The 22242-nt window shown below is 45.9% G+C and overlaps 1 protein-coding gene across 1 annotated transcript in view; it reads left to right on the top strand.

Annotated features, from left to right (window-relative positions):
* Positions 1-593: 593 nt before the first annotated feature.
* KIAA2012 (KIAA2012 ortholog) overlaps positions 594-22242 on the top strand; it is an 88995-nt gene continuing 67346 nt past the window's right edge. The window contains exons 1-4 of the mRNA XM_045575472.1: positions 594-1116; positions 2558-2824; positions 18151-18331; positions 19581-19723. Of these exons, the coding sequence (XP_045431428.1) occupies positions 1033-1116; positions 2558-2824; positions 18151-18331; positions 19581-19723 (675 nt within the window). The 5' untranslated portion in view covers positions 594-1032. The remainder of the gene's footprint in view (positions 1117-2557; positions 2825-18150; positions 18332-19580; positions 19724-22242) is intronic.

The raw sequence follows: 22242 nt of genomic DNA, 5'->3' as shown, positions 1-22242 counted from the left end.
GGAGAGCCAAGCGGCCTAGGCCGTAGCAGTGTCTCTCACAAGGGATGCTACCAGCATTCACAGTAGGACGACTCTTCATTACGTGGGACAGTCTCACACACCACAGAGCCTCAGCATCCCAGGCCCCTGCCTGCTCAATGCCAGTATTGGCCTCCAGCCATTGTGGCAACCCAATGCCCTCAACCGTACCTCCCAAGCAGCCCCTCTCTGGAGATGGCCTTCACCTAGGTGGTAAGCAGGGATGCAACGCTATCTGGAGAGTCCCAGGGCCTCACACTCACTCGTGCAAAGCCGCAGCTACCATAAAGGGCCTCGTGTGCCGTGGAAGAGGTGCTGGAGCTCAGCCAAGGAAAGCTTCGCAGGCCGCTTTCGGTGACCTTGGCAGCTCCTCGAATGCGTGCACGTGGGTTGACAGTGAAAGGCTCTCGCATCCAGAGAAGGAAGAAGACACTCTGGAAACAAGGTGAGCGCTGTGGTGACAGGAAAAAGATCTCAGCGTGCCCTCATCCCTCCCCCAAGCAGGACTTGAAATCTGAGCCTGGCCCCTTCAGTGCCCGTTTGACCCTCCCTCTCCCGGTGTGTGGACGCTGCCCTGGGCAGTCTCCGCCTTGCCTGGGCTGGTTTAAGGGACTTGCATTTCCCTGCGCTGCCATAGCAACCGGGAAACAACCTCCGCTGCAGAGAGAAGGATGGTGTTGTAGGTGTGCAGGTAACAGAGCAACCGGACCAGGCACAACAAGGGCACAGGCAGAGGGGAGGGAGCGGTTGCCCAGAGAGCAGACAATCCGGGGCTTGAGGAGTTTGGGTTTGCAATTTATTTTTTCTGCCGACAAAGACGCACACTGTCTGAGCTGTGTGGCCGGTTGTTCCTAAGAAGCCGCTGTATGAGGGGGAAATGCCCTTCATAAAAGGCCCAGTGTTTGTGGTCTTCTCGGGCTCCCTGCTGCGCTCGGGAAACCTTGAGGTGTGACCAGCTTTCAGCCTTCAAACCCAAGATGAACTGCCCTTGAGAAGGGTGGTCAGAGGGAAAACATGCTCCCACTCTCTCCCCTGAGCCGGGGACATGGCAAGTGGGTCCAGAACAAACAGAAGGTAGAAGTCTATTTTGAACCAGAGGTGAGTTTTACAGCGGAATCAGGGCATAGTGGGGGGACTGGAGGGGGAGTGGGGCCGGGGGGGGAGGGCGGGAGGAATGCTCTCTTTTTCCATCTGGAGCTGAGCCATGCATATTTGGGTTGGTGTGGTGGTGGGGGTCAGTGGCAGATCTCCCCTGCTTGGTGAAACTTGAGAAAATAAGGTGGTTTTGCTGACACCCCGAGGTTGCCCCGGGGACCCCCTCGCTTCCTCCCGCACACCAACCTCCAGCCTCGCTTGCTTTAGGCTGATGGAGATTCCAGATTGTCTAGAATTCGGATGGTTTGGTTCAAGACCAGAATCTCCACCTGGGTTCTAGGCACGCTGGTCTTCAGAGTTGTGCTCTGTGGTCGGAAGGCTGTGTGTGTTCTTGTCATTTCAATGGCTTCCTTGAACTTTCTGGAATTCAAACCCACAGGACTCATATTTAATACCGGCCAAAGAAAAAAAATTTTTTTTCATTTTAAAGTGGTGGCAGAATTCCCTTGTTGTGCTGCAATTTTACTTCGTTGAGTTCTGCCAAGAAAAGAAAAAAAAAAATCCACTGGAGGTATTTTGAAAACGTTTGGCTCGCACAGAGATTTCCATTGTCACGGTAGTTTGTCACGATGTCTGACCTTCGCTGTATTGAAAGACAAATAGAGTTTCAAAGCACGTCTATGGACAATGGCATTTACTTTCTTACAAGACATGTAACTACTTTACAGGCTCCGAAGTAGCCAAATTAGATAAAGTTACACGGCATCTGGAATGCATAGACATTCCCCCTGCGTCCGGCGGGAGTGATGGCGTGGAATGGCGTTCTCCTCTTTAAACTGCCAGAGAGCCCAGGTCTTATGTCAAAGTTGTCTGCTGCCCTTGGTAGTGCTGACAACGTACTTGCATACCGGGAACTAACCGGCCTGCAACCTACCCTGGACCCTGGTTAAGCCTCGAGGCAGCAGTGGCCCTCCCGAACGTTGGTTATGTGGGGTAAAACAGGACCGTGCCCTGGGCCCTGCTGATTCTGAGATGTGAAACCAGCTGCTCAGAAGAGTGACTATGTTTCGTGCACCACGTGATCAACTCAGAGAAAACCAGCCACCTAAAAACATGCCTCACGCCTTGCACGCGCAGAATTTGCTATCATAGTGCTGTCCAGCCCGGCCCGAGTGACTCAGTGGTTGAACGTCAACCTATGAACCAGGAGGTCACGGTTCGAGTCTCGGTCGGGGCACCTGCCCAGGGTTGCAGGCTCCATCCCGAGCAGGGGGTGTGCAGGAGACAGCCGATCAATGATTCTCTGTCATTATTGCTGTTTCTACCTCCCTCTCCTTCTCCCTCTCTCTTCCTCTCTGGAAGCAATAAAAATATAATTAAAAGAAAATTTGTTTTAATGTGCTGTCCACAGTGAATCGATCGAGGTGGTTTCTTTCTGTTGCAGGATTACTTGAACTGGAAGTCTCCAGAAGATTATGCCCTGGTCTGCAAACCGCAGGAGAAGGGCGACCCCACCCAGCACACATGGAGCCTCTCACTCCCTAAAACTTTCAGCACCAGAAAGGGTGTCCTGATCCTCTACTCAGAAGGTTTAGCCCTGTCAGCATGGACGCCCGGAGAGAGGAGAAAAGGCCACAGGAAAAGGCTGGGTCCTAAGTGGCACCCCTTTCGGGACCTCAGAGAAGCCATCCTGGCTCAGGAAAGGAGACAGGTAGGCAGAGCACTGTGGGGGGGAGGGGGGGGTCCGGGAAGGCACTGGTCTGCATGGCTAGAAATCCACTGGCAGCTTTGGGTCTAAGTCCTCCTCAGATCCCAGGGAAGGCAGGCAACCCTCCGCCTCCATCTCTTCACCTCTGTGCTGGGCTCGAACCTCCATCTCTTCACACACAGCGGTCACGAGGCCTACATGAGGGGATGTAAGGGAAAGGAGAAGCATAAAGGATGACATGTTCATCCTTTTGTGTCTTCCTCTCCGTCAGAGGAACACAAGTCCTTTTCAGCATTCAGGCAGGTCCAGGCCAGCCAACACTCCCCCCAAATCCATGAGATCCGGCCTCAGAACCACAGGCAGCAGCTTCGCCCCTCTGATGTGCTCGGCTTCGTAGAAACGGGAGCCAGAACATTGGGAATATTTGCCTTGAGCCCTTCAGCTTCTGCAGGATAAGTTAAGGACGCTTTTCCACTCTGGGTTTAATTTTAAGGAAAAGCCCCTGTGCTCCTTCTCCTGATGCATGCTTTCTCATGTCTTTCGAGGCGGACACATGGCCCCTGCTCTATGTAGCTGCTGCATGGGTGAGAGAGGCTGGGAACATGTGTCACACTAAGAAATTCTAAGTTACAGATGATGCGTTCCTCCACGGTTTCAAAGTCTCTGCTGGCCTCTTGTTCCCCACAGAATTAAGTCGTTAATGAGCTTCTTAAACCAAGCCCTTCACACGCTGACTTTTTCCTCCATTTTAGCCACGTCTGCCACTGGTTCGTACCTCCACCTTGTCTGTGGACCTCTCAAGGCTCTACCCAAGTGACCAGCTCCCCGTCCCCCAAACAAGTCACTCTCGTTCGTGACTGTCCCCTTGTACCTTGCTTTTACAGCTGGACAACTGCTCCTCCTTCTAAACACAACTCAAACGTCATCTCCTCACTGAAGCCTTCTCCTGCTGCCTTAGGCAAAGCTTTCCCGTTGCTCCCTCCTCGGTACACATCCCTACACCGCCATGCACTTTGATTTATCTCTTTGCCCACCTGTTGCCATCTCCTTGAATGTGAGGACCATGTCTAAATCACTTCCAGAAAATAGCGAGGACCCATAAATGTTTGTGGAATGAAGAAATTGATCATGGGTGATACTTTCAATGCTCTTAGATCATCTCTCAGTGTCACTGTTGGGCAATATATCACCTACCTGACCCTCGACAGAACTTCTGGAAGGAAAGGGTCCTCTGCCCCTTTTCTTTCTTTCAATATAGAGAGAACCTTAATGACCTTGACCAAATGCCCAATTGTCCTTTGTCTTAAAATTCTTCCTTTTTTCTTTTCTAAAAATTTTTTTTTTTTTTTTTTTTTTTTTTTTTTTTTAGCCGAGACCGGTTTGGCTCAATGGATAGAGCGTAGGCTTGGGGACTGAAGGGTCCCGGGTTCGATTCCGGTCAAGGGCATGTACCTTGGTTGCGGGCATATCCCTGGTGGGGGTGTGCAAGAGACAGCTGATCGATGACTCTATCTCATCGATGTTTCTAACTCTCTATCTCTCTCCCTTCCTCTCTGTACAAAATCAATAAAATATATTTTTTAAATGTTTTTTTTTAATTTTTAAATGCAGTTGATGTACAATATTATATTAGTTTCAGGTGGACAAGGCATTTATATAACTACCTAAATGATCACCCCAATAGTACCCATCTGACACCATGTCATTACAATCATAAGTTCTTGAATGACAGGAAGTGAATTGTTGTTGAATGCTTAATATTATTTTTTAGCAATTATTTTATTTAATCTTTACAAAGGCCTCGTGAGATACAGTTTTTCTTGTCTCCCCCCCCCCCACTTCGTCCCCTGCTTTTGTAAATGAAGCTCTCACACCTCCCTTAACTTAACTTCAATTTAATGAAGTTGGCCAACGTTTCAGAGCTAGTACAGGACAAAGCCACTATTCATACTCAGGACTGCCTACCTCTCCAGGGCAAGCATGCTTTGCACTTGGCCCTATTATCCGTGGACTTGGAAGGGCCTCCAGCACTCACCGTGGCAGGCCTCGGCCTCTTGGCGCTCACACCCGCTCTTCACCCTCCCAGTTCTCTGCTCTGCAGCACGGTCGGGTTGACCACAGACTACATATAATTCTACAGACAGCTGGGTCCACTGGCTTCTAACTGAATTTGCCAATGGAAGACATTGGAAGGAGATTGGAGAAGGAGCAAAGCCAGGGTGTTTCTCCCCTCCCGCTCTACCTGCGGTGGGGAGAAGCACTGCATCATCTCTGTGGTCCAGCTCCCAACAGATAGGCCCCCTATGGCTCCAGTTCCTCCAGGTGACCCACGCGCTCCCCTCTGTCCTTCAGGCTAAGGGTGGTGCTGGCTTCCTAATGTTACTAATCTCAGGGTTACCTCATCATCGTTTTGGCTTTTAGTCATCTGGGTAATCAATCCCCAGAATTAAATTTCTTCTACATTTAAAGATTTACAGGGGTTTCAGTTTTCCTAGTTGGACACTAATATGTGGGTCAACTTACTGCCAAAGAAGTACCTCTTCCACAGCTTTCAGACACTTGTCTATTTGGCTTAAATATTTTGGGCAACAAGTCTCCTATTACTATCAAGGAGATGAGTCTTTTGTGGACTGATTCATTTTTGGTTAGGTTGGGCTCAATGAAAAAAAGAAAGCGCCTGTCTTCCTCTAGTATTTATCTACTAGGTTTATAACACATACCTGACCCAAACAGAACACTGCAGTCTAACTCCCAACGGGTAGAAGAGAAATGGCGTGAAGAAATAAGGAAGGGAAGGTTAGGAAAGGTAACAGGGCAAGAGTTTATGATAAACTTCGTAGATTAAAATTACAGAAGTAACTCAAAAGGGGCTTGAGATTTTTTTTTTTTTTTTTTTATGAAAATCTCAGAAGAAGAGAGCTTTGGAAACTATGGGGCACCATATGACTATAAAAACTACAGCCTGGCAAGAAAGTTTTGAAACCATAATATCCGGTGCTGGAAAGGTTGTGAGGAAATGAACCGTCTAATGCTTTGGGAGCACAAATTCACATGACATATCTGGAAGGCATTTAGGCAAAAGCCTGAAAAAGGGTTGATATTCTTTGATTCATCATTCTACTTTTAGTAATGTGCCTTAGGAAATAATCAGAGATGCGCCCAGAAATTTATGCACAAGAATGTTTACTACAGGCTTACTTATTATTGTATAAAACATTGAAAATGACAATGGAACCTTGATTAAATAAATTATGACACAGTCATAGAATGGCAATAAAATCATGTATTAGTCACAAATAGCATGAGAAAATATTCACAGCGTGTTTTTTAAAAGGAAGTTACAAAATAATATTCACAAATAAAAATACCAAAGTCCACTAACATATTTGAGTATTTGCTATGCTCCTGCCACTGTTCTAAGTGCTTTCCGTGTATAATTTATGTATGCTTTCTATGAATACTGGGGGTACATACTATTATTATCCCATTTTAGAGATGAGGAAATTGAAGCACAGCAAGTTTGAGTAATTCACTCGAGATTATGCAAGTGGGTAGGTAATCACACCAGAACTTGAGAGTAGGTAAGTCAGGGAACTTTTAAAATAAAACACACATCTATGACTTCGAAGGAAACAGGCAGTGAACGAGAGAGCAAGGCTGACGCTGCAGAGCCAGGTGGGAGCAGGAAGGAAAATGGACTAGAAACCACTGTAAACTGAGCCCACCAATGACCACACCATCTGCTCTGTGGGATCAGTATTTCTTTGCCCAAATAGCATAGCTCAAGAGTTAAAAACACCATGTTCCTAGTAAAAGAGCCAAAATGGGGAGGAAGAGGGGTGGAGGAAGGGGCTAATGGATAAAGTAGTGCTGCTTACAGAAGAATCCATACTGGCTGAACCGTGAATCAGGAAGCCTACAAAATGTAGGCTTCATTCAGACCTGTGAGAACCGAGGCTGTCACTGGGAGGTGCAATTAAATTTTTAAGGCATCTTACATCACCTCCATTTCTATATATGAATCTAATGAGATGCATGTGGCAATATGTCTGGGTTTTATAGCTCAACCTACACCTACTCTTCAGCTCTCTTGATGACCTAACTTACTAATGAGCAAAGATAAATGCTAAGTCAAGAGATTAGATGTCAGAGTTCTCACACTTCTAAATACCAGGTACACACAGATCTGTTGCTTGGTTTTTTGTTGTTTTGTTTTTCTTTTTAACAGAAAGACATTGTTCAAACATTCCCAAAGTTAAAACCACTCTTCTTTTTCTTTTTTAATATAATTTTTATTGGTTTCAGAAAGGAAGAGAGAAGGAAAGAGAGATAGAAATATCAATGATGAGAGAGAATCATTGATCAGCTGCCTCCTGCATGCCCCCTACTGGGAATCCAGCCTGCAACCTCGGCTGTGCCCTGACGGAATTTGAACTGTGACCTCCTGGTGCATAGGTCAACATACAACCACTGAGCCACACCCGCCGAGCTAGACTACATTTATTAATATGCTGGCAGAGTATAAAAAAGGTAGGGATTGTGATTGCTTCTTACTAGGAAAATCTAGAGTGTTGTCTCTGAGGAGGGAGAATTTGAGCTGAATCTTGTGGTAAAAATAGGTGGACAGGGACCTGGCAGGCATAGGTGAGTGGAAGTTTAGAGGGGAAAGCAGGCAGAGGAGAGAAGGGTGATTAGAGAGGTGTAGTCTTAGCTGAAATTGTACCAGAAGTGGGCGGAGTCAAATTGTGGAGGGCTTTGCCCGCCAGCCCTGGGGCTTCTGGGGGTTCTCTCTTTACCTCTCTGTCAACTCGTGCACACAAAGGCTGGCCACCCTCTGGGGTAAGGTGGCAGCTGGCTGTCTGGGCCTTTCTTGGCTTCCTGGGGACTCTGGCACCTGCCACCCCATAGCTGCTGGGTGGCAGCACCGCCTGCACCAGGTGCTGCCATCCTCTGAAATCCCTTGCCTGCCAGCACCAGGGCGGGTGACATACAACCAGCTCAGGGATGGGGACAGGCGCAGGGGGTCCTCTCTGGCCCTCTGCCTACGGAGGCCTGGTGGGCGCCAGGAAGGTGAGCAGCAGGAGCAAGTCCCTCATTAAAGAAAGCTCTCCCCACAGAGTAGGGATAAGAGGCCAGGCCATGCCCACTAATTATTCACTTTAGAAGAAACCAGAAGCTGGGGTTGGTTGGCAAAGCCAAGGCAGGCCTGAGCGTCTGAGGTCTGAAGCCGGCAGAGCCAGCCTCCTGCTGTTGTTTATGTCTGCATCCCAGGACCTCCCTTCCCGGCTCCCTTCTGTCTCCTTTTATGTTTGAGAGTAACTTTTGGATGGGTGGTTCATGGTCCAAGCTGATGTTGGAAAAGGAATAGAAAAATATGTATGAGAAGAGGGTGGGTGTAATGGGATAATTTTTTAACATATTGTCCATGTATAAATATAATCTAACCATATTACCAAAATGTTTTATATTATTTAAAAAAGAAGAAAACTAACAGTAATCTTATGTCCAACATCCTGATACCAATGTTCTTAGAATTTTTTAAAAATATATTTTATTGATTTTTTTACAGAGAGGGATAGAGAGTTAGAAACATCGATGAGAGCGAATCATCGATCAACTGCCTCTTGCACACCCCTTACTGGGGATGTGCCTGCAACCAAAGTACATGCCCTTGAAGGGAATCGAACCCGGGATCTTTCAGTCCACAGGCCAAAGTTCTATCCACTGAGCCAAAGCAGTTTCGGCTGTTCTTAAAGTTTTAACGATTCTCTTCCAATCTTTTTTTCTCTTCCAATCTTTCCACCACAAATACTCATCTATAAAATAAACCTTTGTGAGATTGTAATTGTACTATGCATTCTCTCTTCTATCTTGCTTTTTCTACTTGACATATTATTCTACACGTTGGAAATGAGTGAATCAATTTAACCCTGACTGGTCTTCTTTTAGCCCTAAGCAGGCCTCGGGTTTCTCTCAGTGCTTTAGGGATCCAATGAGATTTGAAATTTATCAACCAAACCTCACAGGCATCATTTGAAAAACTACTAAGAGAAACCAGAAAAATAGAGAGAGAAAATGTAAAGAAGCTGGGGTAAGCAGAATAATGCCCCTCAAAGATGTCTATGGCCTAAACCCTGGAACCTGTGGATATTAGTTAAATGGCAAAGGGGAAATAAGGTTGCTAATCAGATGCTTAAAACGGGAGATTTTCCTGGATTATCTGGGAAGGCCCAGCGCAATCACAAGGCCCTTTAGGAACAGAAGAAGGACTCAGAAGGGAGAGCCAGAGAGATGGCAGCACACGGAGGACTCTGCCCAAAGCTGCTGACTGGAGGTGGAGGAAGGGGTAGCAGCCAAGGAAGGCAGGCAGCCTCTGGAAACCGGAAAAAGCAAAGGGACAGATTCCTCCCTCCGGGTTTTAGCTCAGTGAGACCCATTCCACACCCTGACCTCCAGAACCATACGATAACAAATGTGTGTCGCATTGTGTGCTGATTTGTTTTAGCAGCAATAGGAAACTAATACAGAAGCCGAGATTCGCTTTCAATGTCTAAGCAAAAAACGACACCCCAGATTCTCTAACTCTTTGGGGCAGCTCCCAGCACCTCTGAGCACACTACCCAGGAAAGTTCCAGAACCAAGCGGGGGCTTCAGAAACACCCACTAATGAGGAAAACAAGGGACTCTTGTCCAGATGGAACAGGGTGTCATGCCCTCCGCATAGAGGCCAGAGCATTGTAGAGGAGACTTGCTCTTGCTGCATTCACAGCAAAGTCGCTTGAAGCAAAGATTTAGAAGGAGGAAAGGAAGTTCCCGTTCACCCAGAAATGGCCTTGGGTCTAATGGTGCCCTGATTCCAGGGCTCAGCACAGTGTCGGCCACATAGGAGGTGCCTGACCAAAGGAAAGAACGGAGTGAGTGAAAGAACTTGAGTCGTTTTGCTTGCGCTGCTCTCCCTACAATCCCTTCTTTCTTATTCTCTGGAAAACGCCTCAAAATTTATGTGGGGCTGAATTTTTCAGGCTCTTATTGCACTTGAAGTACCTGCCACAAAAACTGTCCAGACATCAAGGGCCAGTTGATGCTCTGTGTTTGGGTTCCAAGAATTCATTTAATTTAAAAATTCCTAGAGTATAAAGCCAATTGAATAAGCCGTGCTTTCTTTCATGTGTTACTTCATTTATTTATGAATCATCAGTCTGTCTTATTCATCCTTTTTTCCTCCAGTGCTTGGCACAGGGTTTGGTGCATTGTAGATCTTTGAGGAATGAATGAATGGACCAGTGAACAAATGAATGAATGTCCTGGATACCTGTTTCTCTCTCTTCAGCAGAGGTATCCCCGCATCTTATGGACTTGGCTTCCCAGCCTCCTCTGGATCTGAAGAGTCTCGCTGGTGGTCCTGAATCCGCAGCTACAGATGTGGGCTGACCTTCTGTGGCATTCCCATGTCCTAGACACTTCAGAATGAGAGCAAACCACAGCTTTGCTCAGCAGAACCAAGTCCCAAACCTCCTCTCCCCCACCAAGCAGGTTTTTATATTTTCTTTAAACCATAAACCTTCCTTGGTGAATTCTGGCAGGACAGGGCAAGGAAATTCAGGCCAGTGGCTTCTTGACCTGAGCAATGACGATCTGGCGGGTGGGGCGACACTGGCCAGAATATGGCACGCGATGATGAAAACGTTTTCTATTTCCAGGATGATGAAAACGTTTTAGGTTCTGTTTTGTGTGGTGGTAACAAAGGTGTATACAATCGTCAGATTTTATTAAGTGGGACATTTAAACGCTGTGCATGTTGCTATATATAAATTATGCCTCCGCTTTCGGAAAAAATGTTTCAAGAGAAGGATTCTGAGATCACAATCAGTTCATCAGTCAAGAATGCCGTAATTAATCGGTGGTGTCTGCCATGGACCCGGGGGTGGGGAGAGATGTCAACGTAGCCATCACAAATTGGCTATTCCTGCGCTTAACTGATCATCATTAGAGAGCGCCTGCATCATTTAAGTGGTTAGAATATTAACTCATCCACCGTAAAGGATTATAATGAGGTAAAAGTTCTTGTGTCATAAAATTCCCTGGCCAAGTGTTCGATGTTCCTATTCGCCTTCACTCCCCGTGATGTCTTGCACAGGAGGCCTGGGTTTGGCAGAAAGCTCTCCCTGGCTGAAATGAAAGTCAGCAGAGCCAGGTATTTGCTAGATGCCAGGATCCCCGTGAACACGGACGGAGTTGGTCTCTCCCGTTATTCACGTCACAAACATTAAATGACAACGCTGGTTTGTCAAGCTGGCTCTCCCATCGCCGCGCAGGGCCACTAAAACGACTTTCACAGGCTGACCTAAGTAATGTGTTTTCTTTTGAGGCTCTTGATCCTTTTCTGATGCTCAAGCCCGAGATGGGATCTGGCATTTCTCATTTTCCCTTCTCCTTCCAACTGCAAGCCCGTAGGGGCCTTTTAGAGCTTGCCTCTGCGGGCTCTCGGTTTATTTCTGTTGGCAGAGGCCTCTGTTCCCGGTGTCGCTGCCCCTTCAGGAGCCCCTGGATCTCTGGGGAGGGTGGTGCTAACCAGCCTGTGTCACTGGGAGGTTTGGCTCAGCAGCCATGCCATTTTCTGGCCGGTGTCCCCAGAGAGGGAGTAGGTCAGACCCTTGGCAACTGTACCTCTACTTTCGAAGCCTCAAGGTCTCTTGCAGACGTGGCCCCTGACACCACGTGCGGCTCCAAAGTACAGGGCAGTGGGTAAATGGGAGCGGGTGCACCCTGAGCTGCCCCGCCTCACGCTCTGGTGGGAGAGAGAACTTTCCACCAAGGCTTCAAACACCAGCATTTCAGGCCCGTTCTGTGTTAAAGCAAAAGGTGCGCAGGCTCAGTAGCATGCAAGCCTCTTCCATACCTGTCACCCTTTATCCCTTTATTCCTCCCCACATTTGCAGAGCGACATACGTGTGGGGAGGAAGGGAAGTCCTGCCTTCACTCTGGCTCCTCTCAGCAGTCCCACACTCCACGCCCCCAGTAGAACTTTCTTCCCAGCCTTCCCCACTCAGAGACTTCAGATCCCTCTGTTCAATCTCTCTCTTTTACAAGGTAAGGAAAAAGAGGCCCCAGGGGCAAAGTAATTTGTCCAAGATTATTCAGCCAAAAGCAGAGCTGGGACCAGAAGCCAGATGCTCCCCACACCCCTGGCTCCACATTCTTCCCCACATTCCTTAGTTCCCCTTCCAAGGTGATCCTGGACCTTCCAGGAAGGGGAACTGCGAGGCCTCTTCCTCTGAAAGATGGTGGCTCTCCAGCACAACAATCCACTCAGGAGGGAGGCAGCCGCCCTTCTGCTGAACAGAGATCCCTAAAGCACTCTGTAAATAAAGGCTTAAAAGTGAAAACGGGAAATGGTTGGGGTTTAGAAGGAGTTGTCAGACTTAGTGCAGGGGCGGGGGGGGGGGGATTAAACTTTCAATTTGGTACATATTTCTAATAAAAAGTATTCATTGTTCATCAGAAATTCAGTTTTAACTGGGACATCTCACATTTTATTTGGCAAATCCATTGGGATAAGAGGAATTTGCCAGTGCCCACTTGGAGGTTTGCCATTTCTTCTGCACCAACAAATGGACAGGACTAGAGGAAAACTGAACATTCTTCATGCCTGATTGTGATAGTCTTTTCTTACAAACTCTGGTACTAGCTAAGGCCCTATTCCTTGTCCATTAGTGCTACCCAGTTATCTTTCCCCATCTCCCTTAGCAAAGGCAACTTCTGGCTCTTTCAACACTTCAAGTTCTCAAGAATAATATTGACAAGTAAAATCCCTATAGTACTGAACAGCTTACGGACAGCTCACAATAATTTTCAGTCCAGTCATGAGGGAAGTCTTATTATGTTCACTACCAAGATGAGCAACCTGAAGCTCAAAGTGGTTAAGTGACTTGCTCAAGATATACACCTAGCAAGAGGAAGAACAGTCATCACAATAGAGGACTCTGCCTCCAAAGTCTGTACATTTCCTTAGGATATTACCACAAAACCACAGGATTAAGGAATGTAAGACGGAACAGACTTAAGAAATCATCTAAAATCTAGAGCCTAGCTGAAACCAGTTTGGCTCAGTGGTAGAGTGTCTGTCTGCGGACTGAAAGGTCCCAGGTTCAATTCCAGCCAAGGGCATGTACCTGGGTTGCGGGCACATCCCCAGTAAGGGGTGTGCAAGAGGCAGCTGGTCGATGTTTCTCTCTCATTGACGTTTCTAGCTCTCTATCTCTCTCCCTTCCTCTCTGTGAAAAATCAATAAAATATATTTTTTTAAAAAAAATAAATAAAATCTAGAGCCTAGACCTGTACTGTCCCATACAGTAGCCATTAACTACCTGTGGCAATTTAGATATAAATTAGTTCAAATAAAATTTTAAAACTCAGTTTCACAGTTGCACTGCCTACATTTCAAGTGCTCATTAGCCACACGCAACCAATGGTGACTATATTGGACCACACATATAGAATATTCTATCATTGCAGAAAGTATGGGCAGTGCTGGTCTAGACTAACTGACACCTCGTTTTACAGGTGAGGACAATGAAACCCAAAATCCCTAGACCTTATTTTGGAAAACTCTATTTTAAGGTGTTAAAAATCCAAATATTTAAGACCATATCATCAACATGTACCTTGAAGAATCCAAAATGAAGGGAAGAGGGGCAGGAGATGGTATTTGGGGGGTACACCTAAAAGGTCCTGTTGTGGCCTCAGATTCTTTGGTACATTAAGATGAGTGTCTTGGAGCAGCATAGAATGCTTGATGTATCCTGAAGAGTAGTTATTGGTAGGAATAACCGTCACTCAATGAGGTCTTAGAGGTAACAACACTAGTCTTGGCTTTGAACATTGCCCATTAAGAAGACACAATCAGGCAGAAAACAATGAGAAAACATAGAATAAGTGATTGAATATGCTGGCTATTAGAGCCAGATTTCAAGCCATGTGACTTCTCTGGGCCTCAGTTGTCCTCATCTATTAAATGGAGATGACCATTTCTGCCTTTACCTCACAGGATTAGATGTGGGAGTTAAAGAGGATAATGCAGTATCTGGCACATGGTAAGTGCTCAAGACATGTTATAGACCTCCTTAGCCTGTCTTTTTAAAGCATAGTTACTAATTAATTACAATGCCAACTTGCCCATGATCACAGGACCAAAAGTCAATTTGTTAAGAAATAAGAACAGTTCAGTCTGTAATTTGAACCCTGACTGATGGTTTTATTGATTTTAACGTCATCCCCCCCCCCCCCCCCTTGGCCTCCCTCTCTTTGCCAGATACTCTATTTGGGAAAGTAGCAGAAGTCCTGGCTACAAGTCTTAGACACCCCCAACAATGTGATGTTGACTAAGTCATTTTTGCTCCCTGCATCCTTAGTTTGCTCATCTGCAAAATGAGTGCAACGGTATATGGATTCCACCCTCTCTGGATTGTGAAAAATCATGAGAGAGAATAGAGGTAAAAAAAAAAAAAAAAAAAAAAAAAAAAAGCTTTCTAAGAGCTCTAAATTGCTACCACAAATTACATTATTCATGTAATTTGAATCCATATCTGAAATATAAAAAGACCAAGTTTTGTGGTCTCCTTTCAAAACTGAACCCTCTGATACTTTCCTTACAAACCTGTTTCTACTAAGCATAAACAAATGAGCCAGAGCTGATGTTTACTGAGAAGAATCTTGGTTCCCCTCACATGGATTGAGTCATAAAATCAAAATCGCCGGGGAGACAGCCAGAGAAGAATGCCTCTTTATATTCCCTGATCCACAAAGTCCCCTCCCCACAACTTAGAGAGTCTGTCATAGGGGTGTAGCCATTTGGCCCAAGTTCTACTTCCTCTTCCCTCAGAAATGTAGTTCTAGGTTAATCTGACCCGGAAGGATGGACTTAAAGAAATAAGTCCTTTGGGCTTAACCCCAAAGGATCATTGTGGAACACACAAAAAGGTCTTTAATGCCACACCCTGTGTGGAGTTGAAGTCTTCTTGAGGGCAGGGCTAATGTGGCCTTGGGCTTGGGTCTCCAGGGCTCCTCAGGCTTCGCTGAGCCACAAAAACCTGAGTAGCCTCCTCTGACCCTCAGCTTAAGTCTGTATCTGTTCCACCAACACTCTCAGCATCAGCTCAGCCCCAAAGTAGCCTTGGGAGCCAATGGGCAGAGGCAGGAAGGAGAGCTGTAGGAATGGAATAGCTCCACAAGTGGGCCCGGGCCCTGGACCCAACAACAGCAAGGATGGGAATGACGAAGGTTGGAGAGGAGAGAGGGAAGGTGAAGCTGGCTGGGAGCCTCCAGAAGCCCAGCGCTCCAACTCACACAGAGATTCTGAAGGCTTCCAGAGTCCCCGGCTGAAAGACAACCCCACATTGTTCCACCCAGCTGCCTGCGGAGAGTGGAGGTGTTATGAAAGCAGCTCCACGCAAAGGTTTGCCAGATTGTTTCAGCAATAAATCTACTTTGAGTAAGTGATGAAAATAGCTGCAGGACCCTTTAAACCATCGATGAAAGATTCGTTAACCATACCGAAGTCATCTGTTGACTCAGATTCTTCCTGAGGGCTGTGCAGACAGGGTAAGTTCGGAGAGCTAAACAGCCAACCCACCACAGTGCTCTTGGCAGAGGTTTTTCCACAAGTAAACAACCAGCAGACAGCCAGGAAACCAAGGGCTTCAGACCCAGAGCCTCAACGACAATAGAGCAAGGCTGCAGGTCCCTCTGCCATAGTCACACCACTGTTATCCACCAGTCCCTCGCAGTTTACAGAGGGCTTGGCCACATTCATGATCTGATTTGAGCTCCATACAACTCTGCAAAGAAGCGAGGGCAAGAACTCAGTATCCTCGTTATACAGAGGAGGAAACTGAGTCCAAGAGAGGAAGACTCAACCCTTGAGGAAGGGCAGTTCTATTCCTCAAACCTGGCTGATGGCTGGCTCTAGCAGAGATGAGGCAGGAGCAACAAGGGCCTTGACCAACACTTTTGCTCAGAAAAGCAAGAAGACAGGCAGCTAACAAGACTATGCCAATCCCCAGTGTCACAAAACTGACCTACAGTTCACCTCTGTAGGTCAGGAGGGCTCGATGAATGGGAAGCTGGGGCTGGTGGACCCAGGGCCCAGGGCTCTGTTGCCAATAACTCAGCCATCAGGGGACTCTTGCCGCCACTCAGGAAGCAGCTCTGGTAGGAAGATGAAACCCAGGCAGAGGTACCATTTCAGATGGACTACCCTCTGTCATTGTTCTTCTTGACTCCAGAGGAATGCACCCTCCCTTCGCCATTTCTCGGGGTCCTCCAGAGAAGAGTACTTTGAACCTGTTGACCACTGTTTCCCAAAGTGCCACCTGTAGAGCCCTAGCACTGCCAGATGCTCCGTGAAAAATGAAAAGGGTTTCATGGTCAAATACATCTGGGAAATGCGGCATGCCATCTTCTCCTCGTGGAGAGGCACGGTGCACACTTAACTATGGACCATTTTCGAGAAGTTCTGTAGGTAAAGTAGCCAGTTTAACTTTAACTCATGGGTTTCCAAACTTGTTTAATCACAGATCTTCCCTAGACTTTTCACCTCATCTAGCTGTAGTCTCTAGGAAAAAAGAAAAAAAGAAGAAAAAAAAAGAAAAAAAAAGCTTTGGACATAGAATTGGAAAAGTCTTGGTTCAAGTCCTATATCTTCCTAGTTGTGGTGAGCCTGTCCAGGAAATTTAATTAATTTTGAGCCTGAATGACCTATTCTGGGAAATGGAGCTGTCATCAGACATATCTCACAAGGTTACTGAGAATTAAATGAGTTAAAATGTAAAAATGCTTTCTGAACTCTAAGGGGTATATGTGTGTGTGTGTGTGTGTGTGTGTGTGTGTGTGTGTACAAAATGACTGGTTCAGAGCAGCATAGACAACCATGCACCTATCTTAAATAAATGTATTTGTCTTAAATAAATGTGTCTGATGCCAATGAGAACAGGAAATGGGGAGAATGCCACAAATGGAAGTGTAGAGGAAAGAGGAATTTCATGGTGGATAAAGTCAATGACACTACTGTTTCACTTTTATTTTTATTTACTTATTTTTGCCCTGTTGGTTTGCCCAACTTGTTCCTCCAAACATGGAGTCTTGTAGCCCAGAAGGATGCAGGTGGGGCTCTTGGCCGTTCCCCCGCTGTGGCCTGCCCACGCATCCTGCCCACTCCAAGCTTTCCCCTGGTCTCACACATGGAAGTCGCCAGGCAGATTTTTTACACACAAAGGACTGTGCATCTTCTACCAAGACCTGGTGGGTATACTAGATGGAAGTCCAAAGGTAGCTGTGCTTTTACGTGGCTTCCCAACATGCTGTCACCCATCTTTACATGATGGATGAACTTCTTTGTATTTTCTCGAGGTCTCACACCAGCCCTCTAAGAGTGAGCTAGCTATGGGACACATGGGCAGGGATATGCAACAATGATGGAATCTTAGTTATCAACCATCTCTTATAGCAGAAGAAGTTTAGAAGACGCTGGGTGGGAGCTCTTGCCTCTATAACCGTTTCCATTCATTTTATTTGGAGCCTTTGGTTCTGGTGAATCCTTATCTGGAGTTTTTGGAGTTGTAACAGGAAAACGCTGCCATGGTCCATGTTTATTCTGGATGACCACATTAGCTGCTACCCACAGCTAGAGGATAACATGGGCTTCTTGATTGCATACATGGGCTTCCTTCTGAGCTGTGGAGAGAAGTTTCTCTGTATTACCTCCCCTGCTCCCTTATCTGTTGTGTATTCCATTCAGGAAGAAATACTCCAAAGAGGTCCTGGCCACCAAATACTATCCTCTCACAGAAGTCCACCTAGGTCATATTGGTGAACAGCATACAGAAAAAGCCAGCAGAAGCTACCACAAAGCTTCACCTAATAGTCCACTTCCCATTCCTTTGACATCTGATCAAATATATAGACTTGCCTTTGTCTTTATGTTATTAGAAAATTCTGCTGAGCACCACTACTCAGTGATGCAAAAAGACAGACATTATTTTGATAGAAAAGAAGAAAAAGGAAAAGGAGATGAAGAAGAAGAAAAACACTACTTATATATCAAATGTCAAGCTTAGTTAAATGTCATTCTTTCTTTCATCCATAATAAAATGTCTTATTGTAATAAACAGCCTTAGAGATCTTGCTTTTATAACCATGTTTTTCTTCCCCAGCTACAGGGGAGATTTCTTCCTTGGAGCCACAAGTCTAGCCACAAGTTCTGCCTGTTAAAGGAGCCTGCTCTGTTCCTGTACAAAGCCTGTTGACAGAAATGTGTGTCTGTCTTTCCTTAGGACACATCGATAGAGAACCACCATCGTCTGCAGGTTTCAAAGGAAAACCACAATGAAAAAACACTGCAAACCTCCAGGAGGGCCTCTGGGCACGCCCACATTGATCACGCTTGGCTCATGAGTGACAAACCCATTACATCCTATGGCAACTCCTTCCCCAATAGGAATGCAGATCTCAGCGGTAAGAAGCCAACTGTCTTGCTTGTGAATTGAGTGAACCTAATCATGCAGAGTTCATTTGAGAACAGTGATGCCGGTTGAGTGTCACTTCCTTATGCCACTCCCTTAGAAAATAACAGTCAAAGGGATCAATAGGAGGAAAGGGATATATATAATACTTTAAAAAATAAATTAAAAAAAAAAAGAAATGAGTTAAACCCAGACGATGTGGCTCAGTAGTTGAGCATTGACCTATGCACCAGGAGGTCACAGTTCAATTCCTAGTCAGGGTACATGCCTGAGTTGCAAGCTCAATCCCCAGTGAGGGACATGCAGGAGGCAGCCAATCAATGCTGATGATTCTCTCATTGATGTTTCTATCTCTCTCTCCTTCTCTCTTCCTCTCTCTCTAAAATCAATTAAAACATATTTAATAATAATAATAATAACAGCCAAAGTTCTATTAATAATAATAATAGCTAAGGTGGTAGAGCATCGGTCTGCGGACTGAAAGGTCCCAGGTTCGATTCTGGTCAGGGGCATATACATTGGTTGCGGGCACATCCCCGGTAGGGGGTGTGCAAGAGGCAGCTGGTCGATGTTTCTCTCTCATCGACATTTCTAGCTCTCTATCTCTCTCCCTTCCTCTCTGTAAAAAATCAATAAAATATATTTTATAATAATAATAATAATAATAATAATAACAGCCAAAGTTCTATTAATAATAATAATAGCTAAGGTGGGAATGGGACTGACAGGCTCTTTGTCTAGAACTCAATGGCAAACATTCTGCAATCAGACTGCCTGGGTTAAAATTCTCCCCCCTTCTTTCCCCCTCCCCCCACTCCCCACTTTTCTAGCTATTATCTTGAGCATGTTATTTAATCCTGCTGAGGCTCAGTTTTCTCATCTGTAGATTGGGGATAATAATAACACCTCTATAAGTCTACTGTGGGGATTGAGTTAATGTATGTAAAATACTTTGCTCAATTCTTTTCCATATTTAGCACTCAATATATATCACCTATTATTGTTTATTATTATTATTATTATTACCATTCTCTCTATCACCTCTCTCAGCCAGCAAGACCCCAACCAGACTATGAGATGAGGGCTCCCTGAACCCACCCATCCAAAGCCATGGCTGTCTCAGTGCTCCATCATTCTCTTCGCCTCTTCCCGTTAACCCCAAAATGATAACAGCTAAAAGCCAACGTGTCCCTCCCCATACCTGCAACTAATAAATTCTCGTTCCCATCCTGTTTCTACAGACAAACAAGGGAACATGAAACTCCACACGGGCGGCGGCAGCCACTGGTCACAGGAGCCTCCTGCTGAAAGATGCCTTTTCCCTCCTGTGGCCTCTGCCACTGACTCAGAAAAACACACACCTGGGGACAGGAAGAAGAAAAAGGTTGTGTGTGTGCATGTGTGAGTGTGTGTGTGTGGGGGGGGGGTGTACCCGTGCAAGCATGCACTTAAAAGACTCATCTCCATTTAGGAACGAGGTGACTGAAAGGGAGGTCTCAAACAGAGAACTGGTCTTACCCACTCTGACCTCACCGTGTGGAGCTGGAAAAAGCTGCAGTGATAAATGTTGAAAATAGTGAAGTCCAAGGAATTTTAGCTGCCGCTAATTCCACCTTAACCCATTTGATGTTACTGCACTCTCTAGCGGCAACAGAATCCTTTGTTCTTCTAAGGGGCTGCGGGTTATCTGTAAATGAGTACGGACAGAATTTGAGCCCAGCCAGCATAGCTCAGTGGTTGAGCATCGACCAAGAGGTAACAGTTCGATTCCCGATCAGGGCACATACCCAGGGTTGCAGGTTTGATCCCCAGTGGGGGGCATGGAGGAGGCAGCCGATCAATCGTTCTCTCTCGTCATTGATGTTTCAATATCTCTCTCCCTTTCCTCTATGAAATCAATTTTTAAAAAATACTTTAAAAAAAAGAACAGAATTTGAGTTTGTAATTAATCCACTTCAAACAGAAAATGCTAGAGATCTTAAATGCAGCAGTGGTTTTGCATAATGGAGGGTCTGTCACCTTTGAAAATGTAGGGTAAAATTACAGATTTAACAATCCCTTCAGGAATCAAGGACACTCTCTTCCTTAGCGATGTTATTCGCTGTCTCTGGCCTGGTCCCTCCTTGCATGTCTATCTGGGTTTGGGGTAGTTTGGAGGCACCCATGCTGAGTGGGAACCCACAGGGGACCAGAATGCTCTGCCCCAAAGCAGCTGTGTGAGCTCAGCAGGTCGCTCCCCCTCTGAGCAAAAATGATCTCGTCTGCATGATGGATAATTTCGCCAACCTCATATGCCTAATGCAAGGAAGAGAGGACATGATGTGTTTTGGTGAAAGTATCTTGTGTCCGACTGGGAAGGCAGTTAATTGTGGAGACTCGTGTCATCTGAAGTGGCCCTGGAGGAGCCACAGGCACTCCGGGTGGTTCTGGTGCCAATGAGGGAGGCTGTGCAGGATTTTCTCTGCGTTCCTGTGTCCTGACCTTAACCTTTCCAGCCACCCAAGCAGGGCTTCCGTCTTCCCAGGAGAAAGCAGCAGGCATGACCTGCAAGAGTCCCCCAGGCCCGAGGCACTTCCCCAATCTCACACCAGCTCAGCCCAGCACTGAATCAGCCCAGCGGACATGAGTCCCTTCCCTCAACCCACGCGCATGGTTTACAGAGGAGAGCAGTATTTTCCACTACATTAAAACTGTAAATTTTTAATTAAAATAAAGAAATTAAGGCTTGGCTTGTCAGCCCTACCTCACACAAGTCATTTGAGTTTTCACGTAGATTTCTCAATGCAAACCTTGTCACACAGAACGCACAAGGTCAGTATTCAGAAAGGGGCAGTTGGTGGGCAGCTGGCACCAGGGCAGTGAAGTCTCCAGGAACATAGAGATTCTATGTGCGTGCATGCGTGCGTTTGGTCAATCATTTTCTTACTGTCTCCGAATTATAAATATTAACTCTGCATAGATTGGGTTGAATTTCCTTCCTTATTCAACTCTAAACATGTGGGACGCCTACGTGTGTTTCTGATCGTTTTTCTCTTTTGGAGCATTAAAAAAGTGAGGAACGTTTTTTATTTTTCCTCCTGTGAAACTGAGCTCCCTGAAACCCAGCACGCATATACATTTCATAGAGCCAAGTTCTCCTGTTAAAAGCTGCAACTAAAAGGAGAAATTTTCGGCAACTTCTGGATAATTGGAAACAGTAGTCTTTAAGTACCATTCCTAGAGTTTCTATCTCTGTACACACACACACACACACACACACCATTTGTCTGGGGATGGGAGGGGTTTGGCCACAAAAACTGGGCTAAAGTTGTGGCTGATTCTGACAGACAGTGATTCTTTTTAGCTCTGCTCAGATTACAGAATATAGATACATAGATTTTCTGCTAGTGGCGAGATGGAGTATTAAACCCTAATGAGAGACAAGTCTACTCTCAAAGAAATATAGAAATGAACTCAGTTCCAAACACTATTGTAACTACACATCGCTAGCTCATTTAATCCTCGTGGCACTTTTTTGAGGTCGATAGTATGATTGCTCCCATTTTACAAGAGGAAGAAATTGAGGCTTAGAGAGGTTGTGTAAGGCAAGCAAACACAAATGTATATTCCTCTTTTCTGCTCTTTCTTACCTAAATGGTTGCATAATTAATGGTCTGCTCCTTGATTTTCTCCCATCCTTGAGATTTCTCCCTCTCCAAACACAGAAATCTCAGCTCTATCGTTTCAATCTGGCTCCGTTTCCCCAGTTGCAAGAGAAGGAAAGACTATCTTTCCTCTCAAAGGCTCTTGAATTAATCACGTTTACACTTCTGAGAAGGGTCAGAGGCTGGATTAACGAGGGCAGGGCTGAGTTCCCGTTCTAGTCAGATACCGGGGTCCCAGGTTGGTTAGCTTTACTTCTCA

The sequence above is a fragment of the Pipistrellus kuhlii genome, unplaced genomic scaffold (assembly GCF_014108245.1).
Source record: "Pipistrellus kuhlii isolate mPipKuh1 unplaced genomic scaffold, mPipKuh1.p scaffold_m20_p_7, whole genome shotgun sequence".
NCBI lineage: Eukaryota > Metazoa > Chordata > Mammalia > Chiroptera > Vespertilionidae > Pipistrellus > Pipistrellus kuhlii.
This window is presented reverse-complemented; position numbering and strand designations above follow the sequence as displayed.